The 20,248-nt window shown below is 38.4% G+C and overlaps 1 protein-coding gene across 1 annotated transcript in view; it reads left to right on the top strand.

The window, feature by feature from the left end:
• Positions 1-20,248, top strand: part of APLF (aprataxin and PNKP like factor) — a 36,980-nt gene that overhangs the window by 2,711 nt on the left and 14,021 nt on the right. Inside the window, exons 2-7 of the mRNA XM_067469703.1 lie at positions 7,660-7,731; positions 9,929-10,092; positions 13,212-13,383; positions 15,135-15,252; positions 17,424-17,503; positions 19,553-19,962. Coding sequence (XP_067325804.1) covers positions 7,660-7,731; positions 9,929-10,092; positions 13,212-13,383; positions 15,135-15,252; positions 17,424-17,503; positions 19,553-19,962 — 1,016 coding nt within the window. The remainder of the gene's footprint in view (positions 1-7,659; positions 7,732-9,928; positions 10,093-13,211; positions 13,384-15,134; positions 15,253-17,423; positions 17,504-19,552; positions 19,963-20,248) is intronic.

A 20,248-nucleotide genomic window follows, 5' to 3' on the forward strand; every position in this document is an offset into this window, starting at 1 on the left:
AATAATGAAATGTATGAGGATATGACATCTCATAAAAACCTTTAATTTATATTTTTCAAAATACAGGATTTGTAAGATAATAGCATACATTTCCAATACTTTTTCTCATTTATGAGTACAGGCAGTCCTCGAGTTTCAACCATCCAACTTACAAATGACTCACAGTTAAGAAAGTGGGAGAAACAACAGGGCGTGAGAGAAATCTGCCCCTCAGAAGGGAAATTCACTTGTGAAAGAGTTTTCATCATGGGGAAAAGGTGTCTCCACTTAAGCTTTATCGTTAATCCTTGTTTCCACAACAAGCCTTTTTTCAGAATCCAATTATCACAGGCACAGAAAGTGAGGTGTAATCTTTTGAACAGGGACACAGACAGCAAAACTTTTCCCTATGTTATCCAAAGCTAAAGCATGTCTATTTTTGGATGAAATTACACTTATAATATGTACCTGCTCTGACTTACATACAAATTCAACTTAAGAACAAATCTACAGAACCTATCTTGTTCATAACTTGGGGACTGCCTGAAAAACGTTACTAATATTAGTACTGTTACTTATATTAATTGCTTACATAAAAATGCATGCAAGCTGGCATTGTTCATTTCACATACACCCAGGGCCTCTTCTTACATTAGTGTGTCACACTTACACAGTGCAGACAACACTATTGTGTCAAGACACATAGTTTGGAGAGCTTTGGTCTAGAGACTGTCTTCCAATCATATTGACCCCGAATTTATTTATCCGAAATCTGGATAACACTGATGAAATGGGTTTTATGCCACAGAAAGCCCAAGATGTAATAAATGTGTGCTCAGAGTCTTCTAAAGTGTCATATGATTCTTTGTTGCCTCTACACTGACTATTTACCGCAGTTCAAAGATACCTTCAGACTGTGATGGCCAGACAACAAACTCCCACAAAACCCCTGAAAGAAAGCCCTTAATGCTCAGACCAGTGACTTGTGGTTTGTGTAATCACCACCCAGTCCTCAAACTAGTTCCAGGATTTCCTATGTAATCATTATCTGAACAGTGAAATCACTTTTTTCAAGATCATTTTGAAATTGCATTAAATTGTCAGTGTAGATGAGGCCCTGGATTCAGAAAATTCTGAGCCCAAGTATCTGTTCTGAGTGGCAGAGCTGGCTGGAGTACTTTTATATAAAAACACATAGTCACCCCAAGCTTTCTCTGTTTCCATTGTGTAATTTCGGACAATCGTGTTGCTTGGTAACTTAATAAACACTTGGGTGCCATAGAGCATTGCTGTTCTTCTGCAGATTAGTCCAAGCAGATTAAGTTTTACCTTTTGCTGACCTCTTGTCTAATTTGTCCTGTGAGACTTTCCAAACTATCAGGTAGACAAAGCTCTTTTGCAGCACATATTATATGAGGTAATTTCCTTGGTGATGCCAATAAAATTAATTCAAGGTCTTTCTCTTCAAAATGTGCACTTCAGCAATGAGACGGACCATAGTATTTAAGCCTATTAAGGATCTTAATAAACAGCTTTCCAGGAAACATTAGTGGATGGCAGAAATAGCATCCCAGAGTGGTTTATGTAGATGTGTGTATATATCTGCAAGTCACCTGTTGACTTACAGCAACCCTTTTAATTTAATAGGCTTTTCTTAGACAAGGTGTCTGATTTCTCTGAAATATAGAATACAGTAGCTGGTATTCCTTGGCAGTTCTTTATCAAAGTACTACTCAAGTCTAATCCTGATTTGTTTCCAAAAGCAGATCTAGTGGCTTCAGTCTTATAAAAGGACAGCTCTTTACATTCTTCAAAAAGACACAAAAAAGTAAAAAGAATGAGAAAAGCAAACACAAACCCAGGTTCCAATTACATGGTTGGACTTATAATCACTAGATGGTATTTAGGCAATTTGGGCACAAGAGAAATTAATGGATTGAGCCAATAATAATAATAATAATAATAATAATGTATTTATATACCACTCCATCTCCCCGAGGGGACTCAGAGAGGTTCCCAGGTAACATCACAAAACATACAAAGTAAAAAACAATATAACCATGACTAACAAAACAAAATATAAGCATAGAGATTGTTGCCATAACACACATATATTAAAAGTAATCCTGCCTGTTCAAGGCAATTAAAAAAATTAAAAGGCTGGACCAATGTTTCTGCAAGCCCAAAAATTCTAGGGGGCCCGGGAATTAAGTGCAATGCTATAGCAGTCAACAATAATATTAGGTACAGGTCTGTGGCTGTTCATTCCGGGGCCGATTAGAGGAAAGAATCTGGGTAATTGGTAGGAAGAATAAAGCCGTATTCGACAATGTGTAGGGCTGAGTTAGAACTGGTCATTTTCAAAGGCTTGTTGAAACCACCAGGTCTTCAAGCTCCTATGAAAGGAGGGGAGGGATGGGGCCTGTCTTATTTCCCTTGGAAGGGCATTCCAGAGGTGTGGGGGGGGCACCACTGAGAAGACCCTCTCTCTCATCCCCACCAACCACGCTTGAGATGGTAGTGGGACTGAGAGGAGGGCCTCCCCGGAAGATCTTAGAGCTCGTGCCAGTTCATAGAAGGAGATACGACCCTTCACTTCATTAATCCTGTGAGCTGATAGTTCAAAGTGGATGAAGTACATTTCTTTAGATGCCATCTTTCCAGATCTAAATGTGATTAGTTGGAAGGCATTTCAAAATCATTGGACTGAGAAGCTGCAGCGCTGTATCATCACTTTTTTATGAGAGCTTCTATCCGTGCACATTAAATACACATTTTGTGTATTTAATAAATTTAATTGCCTTTCTCTAGATGTAGTTTGAGAAGGACTTAGGTGCCAAACAAGAGTCCTAGGATCAAATCCCTAGCCAGCCATGAATTTCTGGCTAGTCTTGGCCAATTTTCTATATCTTAAATGTAATCCACCTTATCAGGGTGTTGTGAAGAGAAAATGAAGGTGGGGCAAGCCACAAATACTTTCTTTAGTTCCTCCGAAAAATGGTTGAATAGAAAAGTAATATTAACAACTAATTGCAGTGATGGCATGTAAGGCAGCATACAAACTAGAAAGAAAAACAAATCTAAATACAATCATAGAGTGCTAATCCCATCTGCCTTAGTCAAAGCTAGTGGTGAGAAATGATGGAAGTTATAATCTAGCAACATTTGGAATGCCACAAGTGAGCATCCATGCCCAATTGGTCCGCACTTGCCCTACCTGCTCCCCTGGATCCTTTCTGTGGCAAAGGTGTGCCAAATCCTCTTTCTTTGGCCCTGCCACTTGTTAGGAGTATGGGATTTAAGCTTTTCTTAAATATATGGAAATCAAGCTCTTGGGATATATTGTGTATTCACCCCTGAAAATAGCCTTTCTGAGGTCATGTGAGAAAAGCATAGCTTCTCCAGACTGATCCTTCCTGCCTTCTAATATTGACTGAAACTAACCAAGCACTCGCTTACCTTTCATTATACATATTAAAGAGCCTCCCAAGAACATCATCAGAACCTAGCATAAGTGATAGCATGGAATGATCATACAGGCCACCTACCATGTGTTTGTTTTTCGGAGGAGGCCCTGCTCTCCATCTCGCCTGCTTTGCAAGCATGTTTGGCAGGGACAAGACACAGGGCCTTCTCTGTGGCAGCCCCTCGGCTGTGGAACTCCCTGCCTAGGGATATTAGATCAGCCACCATCCTGACCTTTCGAAAAAGAGTAAAAATGTGGCTCTTTGAGCAAGCTTTCGGAACCTCAGCATAAACGGACAAACTTTAATCGGAATATGACCCAGGAATAGCCAAGACAATGGAACGAATGAGGATTTGAACAAGAGTACATAGTTTTTAAAATTTTTATTGTTCATTGTTTTTATGATTTTAAATGTACTGTATTGTTTCTTTTTTGCTTTTTATCAATGTATATATTTTATATATAGCATTGAATTGTGCTGACTTTGTACACAGCCCTGAGTCGGCTTCAGGCTGATATGGGTGGGATAGAAATAGCGTAAATAAATAAATAAATTAATAACACCATACCTGTTTATGGATATGCCCTGGACTTTACCATGGAAGTGAGAATCCTGATTGGTCTGGGTTGCCTCCACAGATGATACCTTATGTATGTATAGTATATGAAACTTGGATTAGGGTCAGTGGAGGAGAGTTCTCTTGTCTGAATTCAGTTTTTTACTGATTCTCCTCCTACACCCGTTTCCACCTTCAGTACCCACACTTGACATTTGGCATATTTCTTTTCCAACTCTTCTGTGCTCATGTTTTTTGAAGATTGGCTGATTTCATATTTGGCTTGCTTGCTATGTGGTTGCATGTTTTAATCTATTGTTCCTTTTGGATTCTGATCCAATGCCACAATATGTTAGTATAACATTTCAGTTTTATTAAACACAATATTTTAAACAATCTTAAAATACAAGTAATTATTGATGTGGTCCACCTTTTATTTTGCTGTCTATCTTCACTATGTACTGTATTACGAGTTTTAGACTGAAAGTATAGATTAGAACACGCCTTTTGTTTTTCAAGAAATGTGTATTTTGTATTGTCGAAGGCTTTCATGGCTGGAATCACTAGGTTCTTGTGGGTTTTTTCGGGCTATAGAGCCATGTTCTAGAGGCATTTCTCCTGACGTTTCGCCTGCATCTATGGCAAGCATCCTCAGAGGTAGAGGTCTGTTGGAATTAGGACAATGGGTTTATATATATCTGTGGAATGGCTGGGGTGGGGCAAGGAGCTCTTCCCTGCTGCAGTTAGGTGTGAATGTTAGCTGATCACCTTCATTAGCATTTGAAGGCCTGCCTGCGCCTGGGAAAATCTGTTGCTGGGAGGTGTTAATCTGTGCCTGGTTTTTTTCCTCTCTGTTGTTTAGCTGTTATAATTTTAGAGAAATGCCTCTAGAACATGGCTCTATAGCCCGAAAAAACCCACAAGAACCTAATGTGTATTTTGACCTATTTTATTTTCTGGCAAGTTGTGTATTTGCTCACATGCAAGTCATCCTGTGGTCCACTAGAGGTCACAATACACTAACAGTGCGAGCAGAATACCTAGATTTTCAACACCAACACCGTTTTCATCAACCTTCTTGAAGCTTTTACAGTATCTAATAGCTTTCTGTCTGAAAGTAATCAGATGATGCTCATTGGGACGAACCTATTTGCATTTTAATGAGTGCCACCACTTTCCCTCTTTTCATTTTAATGTGTTCCTTCAGTTTTTGTGATTTGTGTATGTGATTTTGTAGTGGCGGTTTAATGAGCTTTTTTCTTGAGTTGTGGTGTAGATTTCTTAATTTCTGCCCAAACCTCTTTATCTAATAGGTGGTTAGGGTAATCTATAAAGGATTTATATTTATGAGTTGAATATGGAATCTAGAGTGACTTGAGTGAGGCAGATGTACTCCTAAATGAATAGCATTGGTCTTTTTCTATCTCTTGAAATCTCCTTTGAAGGTCAACAGAGACACAAAGCTGTAATTGAAACACCAGTTCCATCTGTCAGCCTCAGCCCTCCCAGCTTGTTTTCTAGCTTCTGTCTCCTCTTCCTCTTGCAACAGGGAAAATTAGGAAAACTGAGTAGTTGAGAGGCAGGAATGGGGAAACTATGGCTCTCCTGATGTTATTGGATCATGACTCCAAGCATCCCTCCCCATTAGTAAAGCTGGCTGCAGCTGTTGGGAGTAACAACCCCTGCAAGGCTGCTGGGATGAAGTCTATTAAGCTTAGGCATTTAGCTACAAAATACATTGCTAACCTTTCCTTAGCTGCACCAAGGAATGAAAAGGGATTGCTTTAGCCTGCTTTAGTTCCTTCTATAGTGGTAGAAACTTTTGTCATTGGAAAAAGAAGGCTGTCTGTTTCTGCAACCTTCAGTTATTCTGTTTAAAACTGATATTCCAATATTGCTCTGATATTCCCAGGAGTAGTCTAATTTTGCATTTACAAAAATGAGGTAGATTTGAAATTGGTACTACATGTAGATTTTTTTCCTGGGGCAAGTTACTTAAATAGGGGAATTGTTTAGGGTTTGAAAAATCGGATCTCTTCACATTTGAAGGTAACCTGTCTGTTTTGATTCTTATTTTGAACCCAGATTTAAGGGTCTCAGTTTGTGTGTGTTTTGACTTTGATGCGGGTTTCAGCATTCTACTTAAAGTGAACTATACTTTCGTGCTAAAGGTGAACAACATATTAGATTTACAAAATTGAATCCATCCTGAGTCCTGCAGGGGAGATAGGTTGGAATATAAATAAAGTTTATTATTATTATTATTATTATTATTATTATTAGAACTGCCCCTTCTATCTTGACGTTCAGAAAACAGGTGAAAACCTGGCTCTGGAAATTGGCATTCGATGAGTGAGTCAATATTCTGTGATACGGATGGATGTTGACGAATGATGAACAATGATTTTATTGTGATGGCTGACCATTGTAATTATTTGACTGTATTTTGCTATTTTAATGTTTTTAGTTTAATATGTAATATGATGTTTTTAAATGACTGTTTGTGATATTACTGTTGGAAACCGGCCTGAGTCCCCCGACAGAGGTGAGAAGACCGGTATACAAAACTGCTAAATAAATAAATAAATAAATAATATAGCTTTTTATTTAAAATAAATCAATCGATCTGTGACTTTTCTTTTACAAGATTTTTTTATTATTATTTGACACAAACAATCTAATATATAATCAGAAAATATACATTCAAAGATAATGAAATGTGTCTAGATCTGTATGCAAATGGCAGATTGTACAAAATAAATATATACTCGAGTATAAGCCGACCCGAATATAAGCTGAAGGACCTAATTTTACCACAAAAAACTGGGAAAACATATTGACTCGAGTATAAGCCGAGGGTGAGCTGCTACTGGTAATTGTCAGTAGGTTAAATGTTTTTACACAAAACTGTAATTTAAGATAAGACTGCCCAACTCTGATTCAACCATTATTCTAACCTCCTTCAATGTAAATGTGCTTACCTATTACTTATAATGATAGAATAAAATAATAAATGTAATAAAAATAATAACAGAGTAAATAATGGAAATTTAATAAGAGTAGTAATAATAATAATAAAGTAAAAAAATGTAATAACAGTAACAGAGTAAAATAATAAATGCAATAAATATAATAATACAATAAAATAATGTAACTATAATACTAGAGTAAAATAATAAATGCAATAAATATAATAATACAGAAAAATAATGTAAATGTAATAATAGAGTAAAATAATTAATGTAATAAAGGTAGTAATAGAGTAAAATAATGTAAATGTAATAAAGGTAGTAATAGAGTAAAATAATGTAAATGTAATAATAGTAATAGAGTAAAATAATAAATGTAATAAAAATAATACTAATAGCAGAATAAAATAATAAATAACCTTGACTCGAGTATAAGCCGAGGGGATTTTTTCAGCCTAAAAAAGGGGCTGAAAAACTAGGCTTATACTCGAGTATATACAGTACTTTACCATTCACTCGAGTTTAAGACATTTTCAAAGGAAAAGGCATGCAAACTATTCCTAACTACAATTATTGGTTAATACGTTACAGGAAAAACTGTTTCCATCTAGATAACAGCAACAGTGCCATCAAATCTGTGACTTTTCATTCCCCATGTTTTAACACTTCACTGCTTGTTTCATCCCAGGTTACAGATAAAAGAGTCTCCAGGAAACATGCTATTCTGAAGGTAGCTGGCAGCCATCTTAGCATCAAACCGGTAATTGGATGTTTCTTGTTTCTCAGTGCAGTGAAAAGCTAAAGGGTTTCTGATTTTGTAGAGTGACCATGCATATGATGATGCTGAGTTCAGTGGAGGGAAAGAGCCTAGGAAGGCAGGCTGCATGGAGGTAGGCAGTGAGGAATTGGGCAAGTGGAAAAAGAAATTGACACCCAATTTCTCCCTCCCTTTTGCTTGGGTGAAACAAATGCATGAAACACACAGTAATAGGAAGAGGAGGAGAAATCAAATGCAAGACATGGTCTAGAACAGTGATGGACAACTTTGGTGGCCCTTGGACTTTATTTTTGCTCCTAACACCAAATGCCTGGAGTGGATGTGGGGGAGGGCTCCCTTTTGAAGTGTTTTATGTAAAATTGTTTCTTGGAGGTGTCATAATGAGTTGGGAAAACCTGTTTCTCTTCAAAATAAAAACCAGAAAGCACTTGTAGACCTCACATATTGTAATTTTATATTGTTATTTATTCATATGTTTTATGTAACTCTGATGTTATTGTTTATTATTTGCATTTTCGGTTTGTGTTTTTGGTTTTTCTTTATTGTAATTGTCATTTGGGCTTGGCCTCATGTAAGCCGCTCCGAGTCCCCATTGGGGAGATGGTGGCGGGGTATAAATAAAGATTATTATTATTATTATTATTATTATTATTATTATTATTTTCAGGCAATCTAACCATTGTCAGAGGCTTTCATGGCCGGAATCACTGGAGTGTTGTGTGGTTTCCAACCTGTAAGGCCATGTTCTAGCAGCATTTTCTCTTGACATTTTGCCTGCATCTGTAGCTGGCATTTTCAGAGGATCTAATGGTGGTAAAGCAAGTGGAGTATATATACCTGTGAAGTATCCAGGGTGGGAGAAAGAACCAGTGTTTATTTACCAAGTGTGAAGGGTATAATTAACAAGCCTGATTTGCAGTTGTTTGAGTGGGATCTATCTATCAGCATGTGAGTAACTGAGAAGACTTCATAGTCAATAGTGAGGTCATCTGTCTGGAAGTAGTCAGGCCTTTATTCCTTTGGAGTGTTGATTTCCTGTAGGCATCCTTTGTCTGGGTGGAGTTCACTGGCCCTTGATTGCCTGATGTCTGGGGCTGCCTGTATCTGGGTGGTGGTGAATTAGTTACTCTCTTGATTCTGGTGTTTCTCAATACTGGTAGCCAGCTTTTGTTCATTATTACGGTTTCTTCCTTTCTGTTGAAATTGTCCATTTAGCCCGAAAAATCAATCTGCAGTGCCTTTCATGTGCTTCGATTCATGTATGGGCACTGTGTTTGGTGATCCCTATGTAGACTTATCCACAGTTGCACGGTATGCAATAGACTCCTGTGGTGGTTAGAGGACCACCAAACACAGCACATATGAAGCAAAGAACATGAAAGGCACTGCAGACTAGTTCAGCCAAAAAAAGGAGCCGAAGCAGAACACATGGTAAACCAAAGTGGGCACAGAATATTATTTGAAAACACAGAAATTCTGGATCATTCTCACAACCGATTTGTCAGACTACACAGAGAAACCATTGAAATCCACAAGCACATGGACAATTTCTCTTCCCCCCCCCCCCCCCAAGACATTCCACAGGTATATATACTTCACTTGCTTTATCAGCTGTTAGGAATTGTGAGGGCTACAGTTCCAAACACCTGGAGGACCAAAGGTTGGAAAGTACTGGTGTAGTGTCTTACCAAAACACTGTAGAGTTCGGTGAGTAATCACAACATCTGAAAATGCCAGCCACAGATGCAGGCGAAACGTTAAGAGAAAATGCTGCTAGAGCATGGCCATAGAGGCCGGAATCCATACAACACTCCAGTCTAACAATTTGTTTCAAAGAAAAGTCTCATGGTCTAGCAGAAAGTACTGTATATACTTGAACATAAGCCTAGTTTTTCAACCTTTTTTAGGTTGATAGCCAATCAAAGCAATAATGTGACCCACACATTCTTGTGAAATGCTGATTATGCTTGAAATTTCTCTCTTTGAGGAGTTAGGAAGATGGAGGCATTACGTTTCATTCAACCCTCGTATCCTGCATCTGTAGTTTCATCTGTAGCTCCCCTTTCCTCCTACCCCATTATTGCACAAAATGGGAATTAAGTACAATAATTGCTGTGAATGACTGTGATTATTTTCACCTATCATCTGTACTAAGAGCAATCCTTTTATTCATTAACAGGTGCATGTAAACCCATGTTTTTTTCAGCCAACTAAAAATGGCCAAATCTTGCCATTGGACATTGATAAATGGCACCAACTCAACCCTGGTGACAGTTTTTCTCTGTTGGTAGACAAATATGCCTTCAAGGTTCTCTTCACTCCTTTGGAAGTGGAAACTCAAAGGTAATGATACCTGAGGTGGAAACCCACCAGTGATGTTGATTGTCATATAGTATATATACATTCTGCTTTATCTAGTACAGCCATATTGAGTTTTCATTAGGAACACTTAAAAATGATAAGGTGTTGCAAAAGTTTTATGTATGTAAGATGCAATTTGGAAAGTTATGGTGTTAATATACCATAAATTTCTTGTTCACCCCTATGATCTTGGAATGATTGAAAAATGATTTTTTCCTCAAGAATGGAAAACAAATAGTGAACATTACAGATCAGAGTGGTAATGTATGAGGTCAGAGTGTAGTTTGTGAGAACTGAGAAAATTGCTTTTTTATTAGTGTTTTGATAAATGAAGTGAGCTAGCATGGTTGGCTCTGTTAAGTGGGTATGAAATAAACATTGCTTTCAGTTTAAGAAACAATAAATGGAGTGCATTTAATGTAATATGAGTTAATTTTCCATTCCGTGAATAGGTTTAGATCTACTAAAATTATAGTAAAAGCAATATTGTGATAGTGCACCTAATGTTCAGGCATATTAGTATCAGTGGTTGGAAACACATTATATATGATAAACAAGACTATGAATAGCCTAGGCTTGTGCTGTCATAGGAAAGCTGATTTAAACTATTGACTTGGATAAAGAACATGTACATTAAGGCACCTGAAGTTTTACATTGTCAATTTCATAGAATCTTGGAGTTGGAAGAAACCCCAATGGCCATCCAGTCGAACCCCCTTTTGACATGCAGGAACACACAATCAAAGCACTTCAGACAGATGGACCATCCAGCCTCTGCTTAAAAACCTTCAGAGGAGACTGGTCCCTTCTACACTGCCATATAAAATTCAGATTATCTGCTTTGAGCTGAATTATATAGCAGTGTAGACAGGGCCTCTGTTTCTTTAAAGCCGACATAGCTGAGAATCGCACTTCTTTGACCTTGTGGATCTGACCAGTAAATTGGCAGATATTAAAAAAAAAAAAACCTAAGGCAAAATATTTTCTTTCACCTTTTTTTGACTAATTTATGAGCCCATTTTCCTGAAAAAAATACAGATTGATTAGTCCTTTTTCAAAATGCATGGGCCCAGGAATATTTTGGATTTGGGTGGATCTTTGAAAATCTGTTTTTGCATATGTGTACTTCTTTTATTATTTCAAATATTTGTACCCCACCCTTCTATCTGGAAGATGAGGTTTAAATCTAAATATGTCCAGAGGAGGGTGACTAAAATGATCAAGGGTCTGGAGAACAAGCCCTATGAGGAGCGGCTTAAGGAGCTGGGCATGTTTAGCCTGAAGAAGAGAAGGCTTAGAGGAGATATGATAGCTATGTATAAATATGTGAGAGGAAGCCACAGGGAGGAGGGAGCAAGCTTGTTTTCTGCTTCCCTGGAGACTAGGATACGAAACAATGGCTTCAAACTACAAGAAAGGAGATTCCATCTGAACATGAGGAAGAACTTCCTGACTGTGAGAGCCGTTCAGCAGTGGAACTCTCTGCCCCGGAGTGTGGTGGAGGCTCCTTCTTTGGAAGCTTTTAAACAGAGGCTGGATGGCCATCTGTCAGGGGTGATTTGAAGGCAATATTCCTGCTTCTTGGCAGAGGTTGGACTGGATGGCCCATGAGGTCTCTTCCAACTCTTTGTTTCTTTGATCATATGAAAGTAATGTTTCATTTACTCCATATACCCACAGCCTGAAGGTAATATCTATCTATCTATATATAAATGCATAATGAGTACCTTGAAAACAAAAGAACCAATGAACGAAATCACACGAAATTTGGCAAAAAAAGTCTCACTACACAAGGAGTGACCATCACTCAAAAATTATGATTTTGTCATTTGGGAGTTGTAGTTGCTGAGATTTATAGTTCACCTATAATCAAAGATTATTCTGAACTCCACCAACAATGGAATTGAACCAAACCTGGCACACAGGACTTCCCTGACCAACAGAAAACATTAGAAGGGTTTGGTGGGCATTGACCTTGGGTTTTGGAGTTGTAGTTCACCTACATCTAGAGAGCACTGTGCACTCAAACAATGATGGATCTGGACCAAATTTGGCGTGGATACTCAAAATGCCCAAATATAAACACAGATGGAGTTTGGGGAAAATAGACCTTCACATTTGGGAGTTGTAGTTACTAGGATGCATAGTTTACCTACAATCAAAGAGCATTTTGAACCCCACTAATGATGGAATTGGGCCAAACATCCCACACTAAACCCCCATGACCAACAGAAAATTCTGTGTTTTCTGGTAGTCTTTGGTGACCCCCCCCCCCCCCCCCCCGGGGTCTTGACTTCCCAGGTTGAGAAATTCTTCCTTAAGGCCATCCAGTCCAACTCCCTTCACCAGGGCAAGAAAACACAATCAAAGCCCTCCTGACAAAGTGCCATCCATCCATTCACTCACAAAGATTTGAAAGGGATCCCTAAAGAAGGACTATGATATGTTGCATGTTCCAGAGTAGGCAAACCAGACAATCTCCACATCAACTCTGACAAAGAAACAGCAAGAAATACTGTTTACCCACAAGCCTAAAGACATTACATTTATTTGAAACCAACATTTTCTCATTACTTTATTTTCCAGATCACCAGACTGGGCCACAGCAACACGTGGCAGGGGACAGCTAGTTATGTAATATTTTAAATAGTTTGGGACGTGAAGCAAAGTTTGTGCGCATTGAACCATCAGAAAGCAAAGATGTCATTATCCATCCAAATGGACAATTTTGGATTTGGGGGCATTTTGGATTCTGGAATTCTGGATAAGGGATGTTCAACCTGTACCAGCAAAATATTTTGCCGGTAGCGAACTGTTGTCAATGTGTGAATGCAGAAACACTTATTCTATCAACATAATGGAAGTTATTACACTGTTCCTATCTGCCTAACCATATGGAAATTGGGGGAAAAATCAAAACAGGCCCTGGTGAAAGTTTTCCCATGAGAGGAAAGTGAGAATATCAGGACATATGTAGAAGTTTGTTAACTGAATATTATGGAAGTATAATAAATGTCCTGGTTTCCATTTTTATTTTGCTTTACTATTATCTATTATGATTAGGCCAACTACATCTTTCAACTGTGTTACTTATATTATAGAAAGCACTGTCACCTCCTTGTAGAAGACATACCAAACCAAACTTCGTCAGTTCTTCAGCCAAACAGGATGCTTCACCAACAGCCTCCAGGACAGCAATCGACTCCTTCCAAGAAACGCCAGCTTCTGGAAACACATTTACCATTGGAGAAACCAGCTGAAACCCCAAATAAGGTGATTTGCCATTATTGAAGTACATTGAACTTAATAAGTTGTGTTTTTTGTAACGACCAAGTTGGTGAAATTTTGTGACAATGCTGCAGTGAGTATATCTCAATACTAACTGCTCTCAACATGCATTATATTGAGATGCTTCCCTTTTAGAAGGGTTGTATTTACATAAATGTTGTGATGCTTCTGTTGTATCAAGATAAGCAAGGGGTTTTTTTGGTTTTGTTTTTTTGTATTGTCGAAGGCTTTCATGGCCGGAATCACTGGGTTGTTGTAGGTTTTTTCGGGCTGTATGGCCATGGTCTCGAGGCATTCTCTCCTGACGTTTCGCCTGCATCTGTGGCAAGCATCCTCAGAGGTAGTGAGGTCTGTTGGAACTAGGAAAAAGGGTTTATATATCTGTGGAATGACCAGGGTGGGACAAAGGACTCTTGTCTGCTGGAGCTAGGTGTGAATGTTTCAACTGACCACCTTGATTAGCATACAATGGGCTGACTGGAGCAAACTTTTGTTGAGAGGTAATTAGATGTCCCTGCCTGCTTCCTCTCTGTTGTTCTTGAAATTTTAGAGATTTTTAATACTGGTAGCCAGGTTTTGTTCATTTTCATGGTTTCCTCCTTTTTGTTGAAATTGTCCACATGCTTGTGTCTTAGTTTCACCTGAAAGACTGAGTGAAGTCTACAGTACAATTCTGTTCAATTCTGATCAGACCCATTTGAATTAATGGAGCTTGTTCCTATTACTATTACTATTACTATTATTATTATTATTATTATTATTATTATTATTATTAGAAACACAACAAGACGAGTCCACAGCAGACACTCTGCTGGCTGTTGAATTGGATCACATGTCGGACACTTCCCAAGTGTCTAGGACTGTGTGATGTGTTGGCGAATAATGGGTGCAGATCCCAGTAAGGTGGTCTTCTGCAGCTGGCAGATGGTAATTTTGTCAGCGCCGATTGTGTTTAAGTGCAGGCCAATGTCTTTAGGCACTGCACCCAGCGTGCCGATCACCACTGGGACCACCTTTACTGGTTTGTGCCAGAGTCTTTGCAGTTCGATCTTTAAGTCCTCATATCATGTTATCTTTTCCAGTTATTTCTCTTCAATCCTGCTGTCACCCGGGATTGCAACATCGACAATCCATACTTTGTTTTTTAACACGATCGTGAGGTCAGGAGTGTTGTGCTCCAAAACTCTGCCTGTCTGAATCCGGAAGTCCCTGAGGAGCTTGACGTGTTCATTCTCTGTAACTTTTTCTGGCTTGTGATCCCACCAGTTCTTTGTCTCTGGCAGATGGTATTTGTGGTACAAGTTCCAATGAATCATCTGAGCAACATGCTTCTGCTTGTAGTCTGTCTGTGCGATCTTCTTGCAGCAGCTAGGATGTGAACTGCTGTTGATGTGGTTATTATTATTATTATTATTATTATTATTATTATTATTATTATATTTATATTTATACCCTGCTTTATCTCCCTAAAGGGGACTCAAAGCAGCTAGGAAAATGTCTCTAGGAAAATCCTTATGAGATTGCAGTCTAAGACCAGGATTGCATTGTTAGTATTGAACCCAGTTATCCTGGTATTATTGTATTCCTTCAAGACGCCATCAATTGTAAGGTGCATCCCATTTTTAGAGATGTTTATATAGGAAAAAAGTGTGTCTTTAGAATGGAAGAAATGCAATATATTTGTTGCGACTGATATATGTTGACACCTAACAGGAAATATACAATGTGTCTCTCAGTTCTCTGCTAGCTTTTCTGAAACAAAAGAAGCACAGCCTGCTGAAAAGAGGAAAAGGGTGCTTCCAACGTGGATGCTGCAAACAGATCCTAGTCCATCAGCCTCAGTGTCTGACACAGGTAGAAGTTTAATACATTTATCATTTAATACTTATCTGTTGTCTTCTGCCTTTTTTCTTTATGTTTAATACATATTACATGTACTCACTTCTTAGTCTTTATTATGCCAGATTAATAGAATACAGACAGCTTAATTTCTTACAGAGTTTTGGGACAGAGCCTTGCCATATTCATATTTTTATGTAACTTGTGAATGTGAGGGATGCAGCACATTCCTATGGATCTATATCCTATAATTCCCCATTCTTACACTTCAAGAGTAATCATTATCTGTCTTTGAGAGCATCTGATTATAATATATATAATCTGAGGGGGCCCTGCTCTCGACTCCACCGCTTGCTCAAGTGAGGCTGGTGGGGAGGAGGAGCAGGGCCTTCTCAGTGGTGGCCCCTCACCTGTGGAACTCGCTCCCAGTAGAGATCAGGGCATCGACATCACTCCTGTCCTTCAGGAGGAAGGTAAGACGTGGTTGTGGGACCAGGCCTTCGGGTAATCTGCTAACTAGGTAAGGACAACCAGACAAATAAGACCGGCAGGACTGATACATGTGGAAGGAAACTCTGGACTAAGAGATAGCGAACATTGACCGGCAATAAGGAGTAATTGGTTTGTATCGGTTTGTATGAAATTTGGATTGGTTTTATTGTTTTTAATGAGTATAGATGTAATGTATTGCTGCTGATTGTAACTTGCGTTATTCTGTTTTACTGTTGCTGTATGTTACGGGCATCGAATTGTGCCTTGGTTGTGTAAGCCGCCCTGAGTCCCCTTCGGGGTGAGAAGGGCGGGGTAAAAGTAAACCAAATAAATAAATAAATAAATATACAAATAAATAAAACTTTATTTATAGACCTCCTTATTTCCCCAAGGAGCCCCCGGTGGCATAGTGGGTTAAACCGCTGAGCTGCTGAACTTGCAGACCATAAGGTTGATGGTTCGAATACGGGGAGTGGGGTGAGCTCTCGCTGTTAGCTCCAGCGTCTGCCAATCTAGCTGTTCAAAAACATGCAAATGTGAATAGATCAATAGGTACCATTCTGACAGGAAGGTAATGGCACTCCATGCAGTCATGCCGGCTACATGACCTAGGAGGCATCTACAGACAGCAGTGGCTCTTTGGCTTCAAAATGGAGGTGAGCACCACCACCCTCCCCCCGCCAGAGTCGGAAATGACTAGACTTAATGTCAAGGGAATCCTTTACCTTTACCTTTTATCTCCCCGAAGGGACTTAATGTGGCTTCCCAAGAATATGGCAAACATTCAGTGCCAAAAGGAAAACTGTACAATTTACAACAAGACAAGGCACATTAGACAATATAGAATAACCAACTATAATTTAATAAACAAAATAGCAAAAAAAATCATAAAATACAAAAACCTGATAAAACACACTAAAAATAAAAATATCTTTTCAAAAAAGATAATAACATTTTATACTGATATTTCATTAGGCAACTATTTTAGTATACTTCTAGCTACTATTACTAATAATTCTTTATTTCTATCCCACAATCTATCTTGATTGTGTCATGACACATGAGAATAAGCCAATCAGTTCTGTTGGACAGGGAATGTGCTAGCATTTTAAAAAAAATGTTTATTTGGCCAATGAGGAAGTAGCAGATGGTTCATAGTAGTTGATAGGAATACTGAACAAATGAAGATTTATATCTAGCTGAAATTCATCAATTATTTCATTAGACACAGTTTATATGATATAATGATTGGTTGGTAATTTTGTTTGATCTTTTTCTGAAACACCGCCTGCCCTTGCACACACATATTGGGTAGGTTTTTCCATGTTGGCAATTATCATTTCAGTGAAATTTCACACTGTGAATATTTAGTTGGTTTTGCAGAGAACTTTGAAGCTCACACCACAGAAATTGGTATCATCAGTTATTGGTTTATTCCTTCCCTTTATTTGCTTATTATTTTGTACTTGTATTATTATTATATTACTTGTTAGAATTATTAGTATCCCACCATTCAGGATCTAAATCCTTCCAGAGTTACATTAATAAAGTGCAATGCATAATACTAATATTATTCTGGATACTTCTGAAAATGATGTTGGTGTTAATTGTCCCACAATGAACAGTGTGATGCAGCTCTTCATATTCAATGTATTGTCTTCATATTCAGTTTCCTTGTGTTTTTTTTTCCATAGGAAATGGTGTCAAGATTGTAAAAGATTCAGGGAAAAAGCGGAAGATGAATGAAAATGAAGATACTTCCCTTATGACAGTGGTATTGATTTTAATTTTGCTTGCTCTTTTGACTTTGGTTTTACTGCACATTAAGCTATAAATTGTGCTTTACTCTGGGTAACAATCAGAGTTTTATTGCACATGCCTGTTTAACACCGGGATGGCTAACTTCTGGAGTGAATTGCACCCCTGAATTCAGTGTGTCTACACTTGACATTTGCATTTGTTGCCACTCCATCAATAATAATAATAATAATAATAATAATAATAACAACAACAACAACAACAAATCAAAGTGGCAAAGGGCCTTTAAAATAAGGTGCACAGGGAACATATATATTGTTTTCAAGTTGAATCATATTTCCAATTTAAAGATAGAGTGGGTTTTCTCCACATGCTACATGCTACATTTTTCCTGCTACAGCAATACAATTAACAAATAGGGTGAAGGTGCAAAAGTGGATAAGGGTATGTGTACGTCCCTTCCCATTTTGTGTTTTTCACACCTCTGGGCCTGTTCAGAAGCACATAAAGCAGTCCTGAGAAACTTTGAATTCATATTTTTTTTTCAATTGTAAGCTGCACCCAAATTTCAGTACCACTACCACCAAAAAAATACATAAGATACAGCTTTGATTCTAAGAGGCCATTTCTTTCAGATGTTTATGTAGGAAAAAGTACTCCTAATAATTGAGTTGTTGTTGTTGTTGTTAATACCCCACTTTTTCTCTCCACAAGGAGGCTCAAAGTGGTTAGGAGACTCAAAGAAATACAGCATGTAAAGAAGGTGTTAATGTTTCCAGCCACTCATTTCAAATCTATCTCCAGAACTCCTTTATCAAGACTAGCATTTTCCTAATCTATATAAATAAAAATGTAATGTTCGTTTGTGGGATTAACATAACGCAAAAACCACTGGACGAATTGACACAAAATTTGGACACTATACCCTTAACAGACCAACAAGTGACCATCACTCAGTGGAAAAGGACTTAAAAACCCAAAAATGCTAAATGACAATACAGGAAAAAGGGGAAGGAAGAGGGAGGGAAGGAAGGAGAGAAAGAAAGAAGAGAAAGAGGGAAGGTAAGAAAGAAGGAAAGAGAGAAGGAAGCATGGAAGCAAAGAGACAGAGAAAGAAGGAAGGAGAGAAAGAAAGGAAGGAAGGAAGGAAGGAAGGAAGGAAAGAGGGAGTGAAGGAAGGAGGGAAAGAAGGAGAGAAAGTGGGAGAGAAGGAAAGAAAGAGAGGAGGAAGGATGAAAGCAAAGAGTGAAGGAAGGAAGGAAAGAGATAGAGAAGGAAGGAGAGAAAGTGGAAGGAAAAGAAAAAGGGGAAGGAAAGAACGAGGTAGAGAAGGAAGGAAGGAAGGAAAGGAAGAAAGGAAAGGAAAGAAAGAGGGAGTGAAGGAAGGAGGGAAAGAAGGAGAGAAAGCGGGAGAGAAGGAAAGAAAGAGAGAAGGAAGGATGAAAGCAAAGAGTGAAGGAAGGAAGGAAAGAGGTAGAGAAGGAAGAACAGAGAGAAAGTGGAAGGGAAAGAAAAGGGAGGAGGAAAGAAAGAGGTAGAGAAGGAAGGAAGGAGAGAAAGAAAGAAAGAAATAAAAAAGGAAAGGAAGGAAAGAGGGAGTGAAGGAAGGGGGAAAGAAGGAGAGAAAGCGGGAGAGAAGGAAAGAAAGAAAGAGAGAAGGAAGGATGAAAGCAAAAAGCAAAGGAAGGAAGGAAAGAGGTAGAGAAGGAAGAAAGAAAAGGGGAAGGAAGTAAAGTGGTAAAGAAGGAGAGAAAGAAAGGAAAGGAAAAAAAGGAAGGAAGGAGGGAGAGAAAGAGGGAGGGAAGATTGACCACAGCAAAGCGTGGCGGCTACAGCTAGTACTCATTAAATCTTCAATCCTTACTCCAAGTATGTTTCTATACAGGTAACAATATGTGCTGACATTCATTAATTAATACACTTGTCTCCTTCTATCCCCCATTTTTAATGATTTCACTTTTCTTGTACCTGTCTAAAATAACCCATCTTCACTAGACTCTTCTCTTACAGAAAGTGTTGACAACTAAACATGTTTCACATCAAATTTCACTCCTAATTTCTACAGGATATGCCAGGAATTTCTGAAGAACTTGTAAGAGAACTGGAAAAGAATGAAAACAAAGTACGGCATCAAAAAGCTGGAGGTTCTGCAGGGCAGTGCTCCTATCTGCCTGAGAATGAAGAGGTGGACCTCAGCCCTCAAAATGTACGAACGTGTCAGCTCACAGAAACCAATACAACAGGTGCAATTGAAAACAAAGGGGAAGATGATAGCTTTAAAACAGAGCTATTTTCTCAGGACAGGCCTTCACAATCTCTGGATAATAAGGATGAGATTCAAGAACTTCCTCAGATTAACCAGACTACCAAAACAGATATTTCTAATTTAAATAGAAGTCAAAATGTAATGCAAAACTCCAACATATCTATTCACCAGCGGAGGAGAGCTTGCCAGTACGGGAGAAACTGCTACAGGTAAAATGAGTGAACTGTTAATCTCCTAGGGGGTCACATTGGTTGAAAACATTGCAATATAGCCTGTATCCAGTGGAGACCGCTGCCTGATCTTGTGTTTGGTAGCATATTTTAATTAAGAGGGAATGAACAGATAAGTTTTTAATTTGCTTTAGGTTTTGTATTGTTATGTTGTGTTTTGAGGCCTTGGCCTTTGTAAGCCACATCGAGTCCTTCGGGAGATGCTAGCAGGTTACAAATGAAGTTAATAAATAATAATAATAATAATAATAATAATAATAATAAT

This window comes from Anolis sagrei, chromosome 1 (assembly GCF_037176765.1).
Source record: "Anolis sagrei isolate rAnoSag1 chromosome 1, rAnoSag1.mat, whole genome shotgun sequence".
Taxonomy (NCBI): domain Eukaryota; kingdom Metazoa; phylum Chordata; class Lepidosauria; order Squamata; family Dactyloidae; genus Anolis; species Anolis sagrei.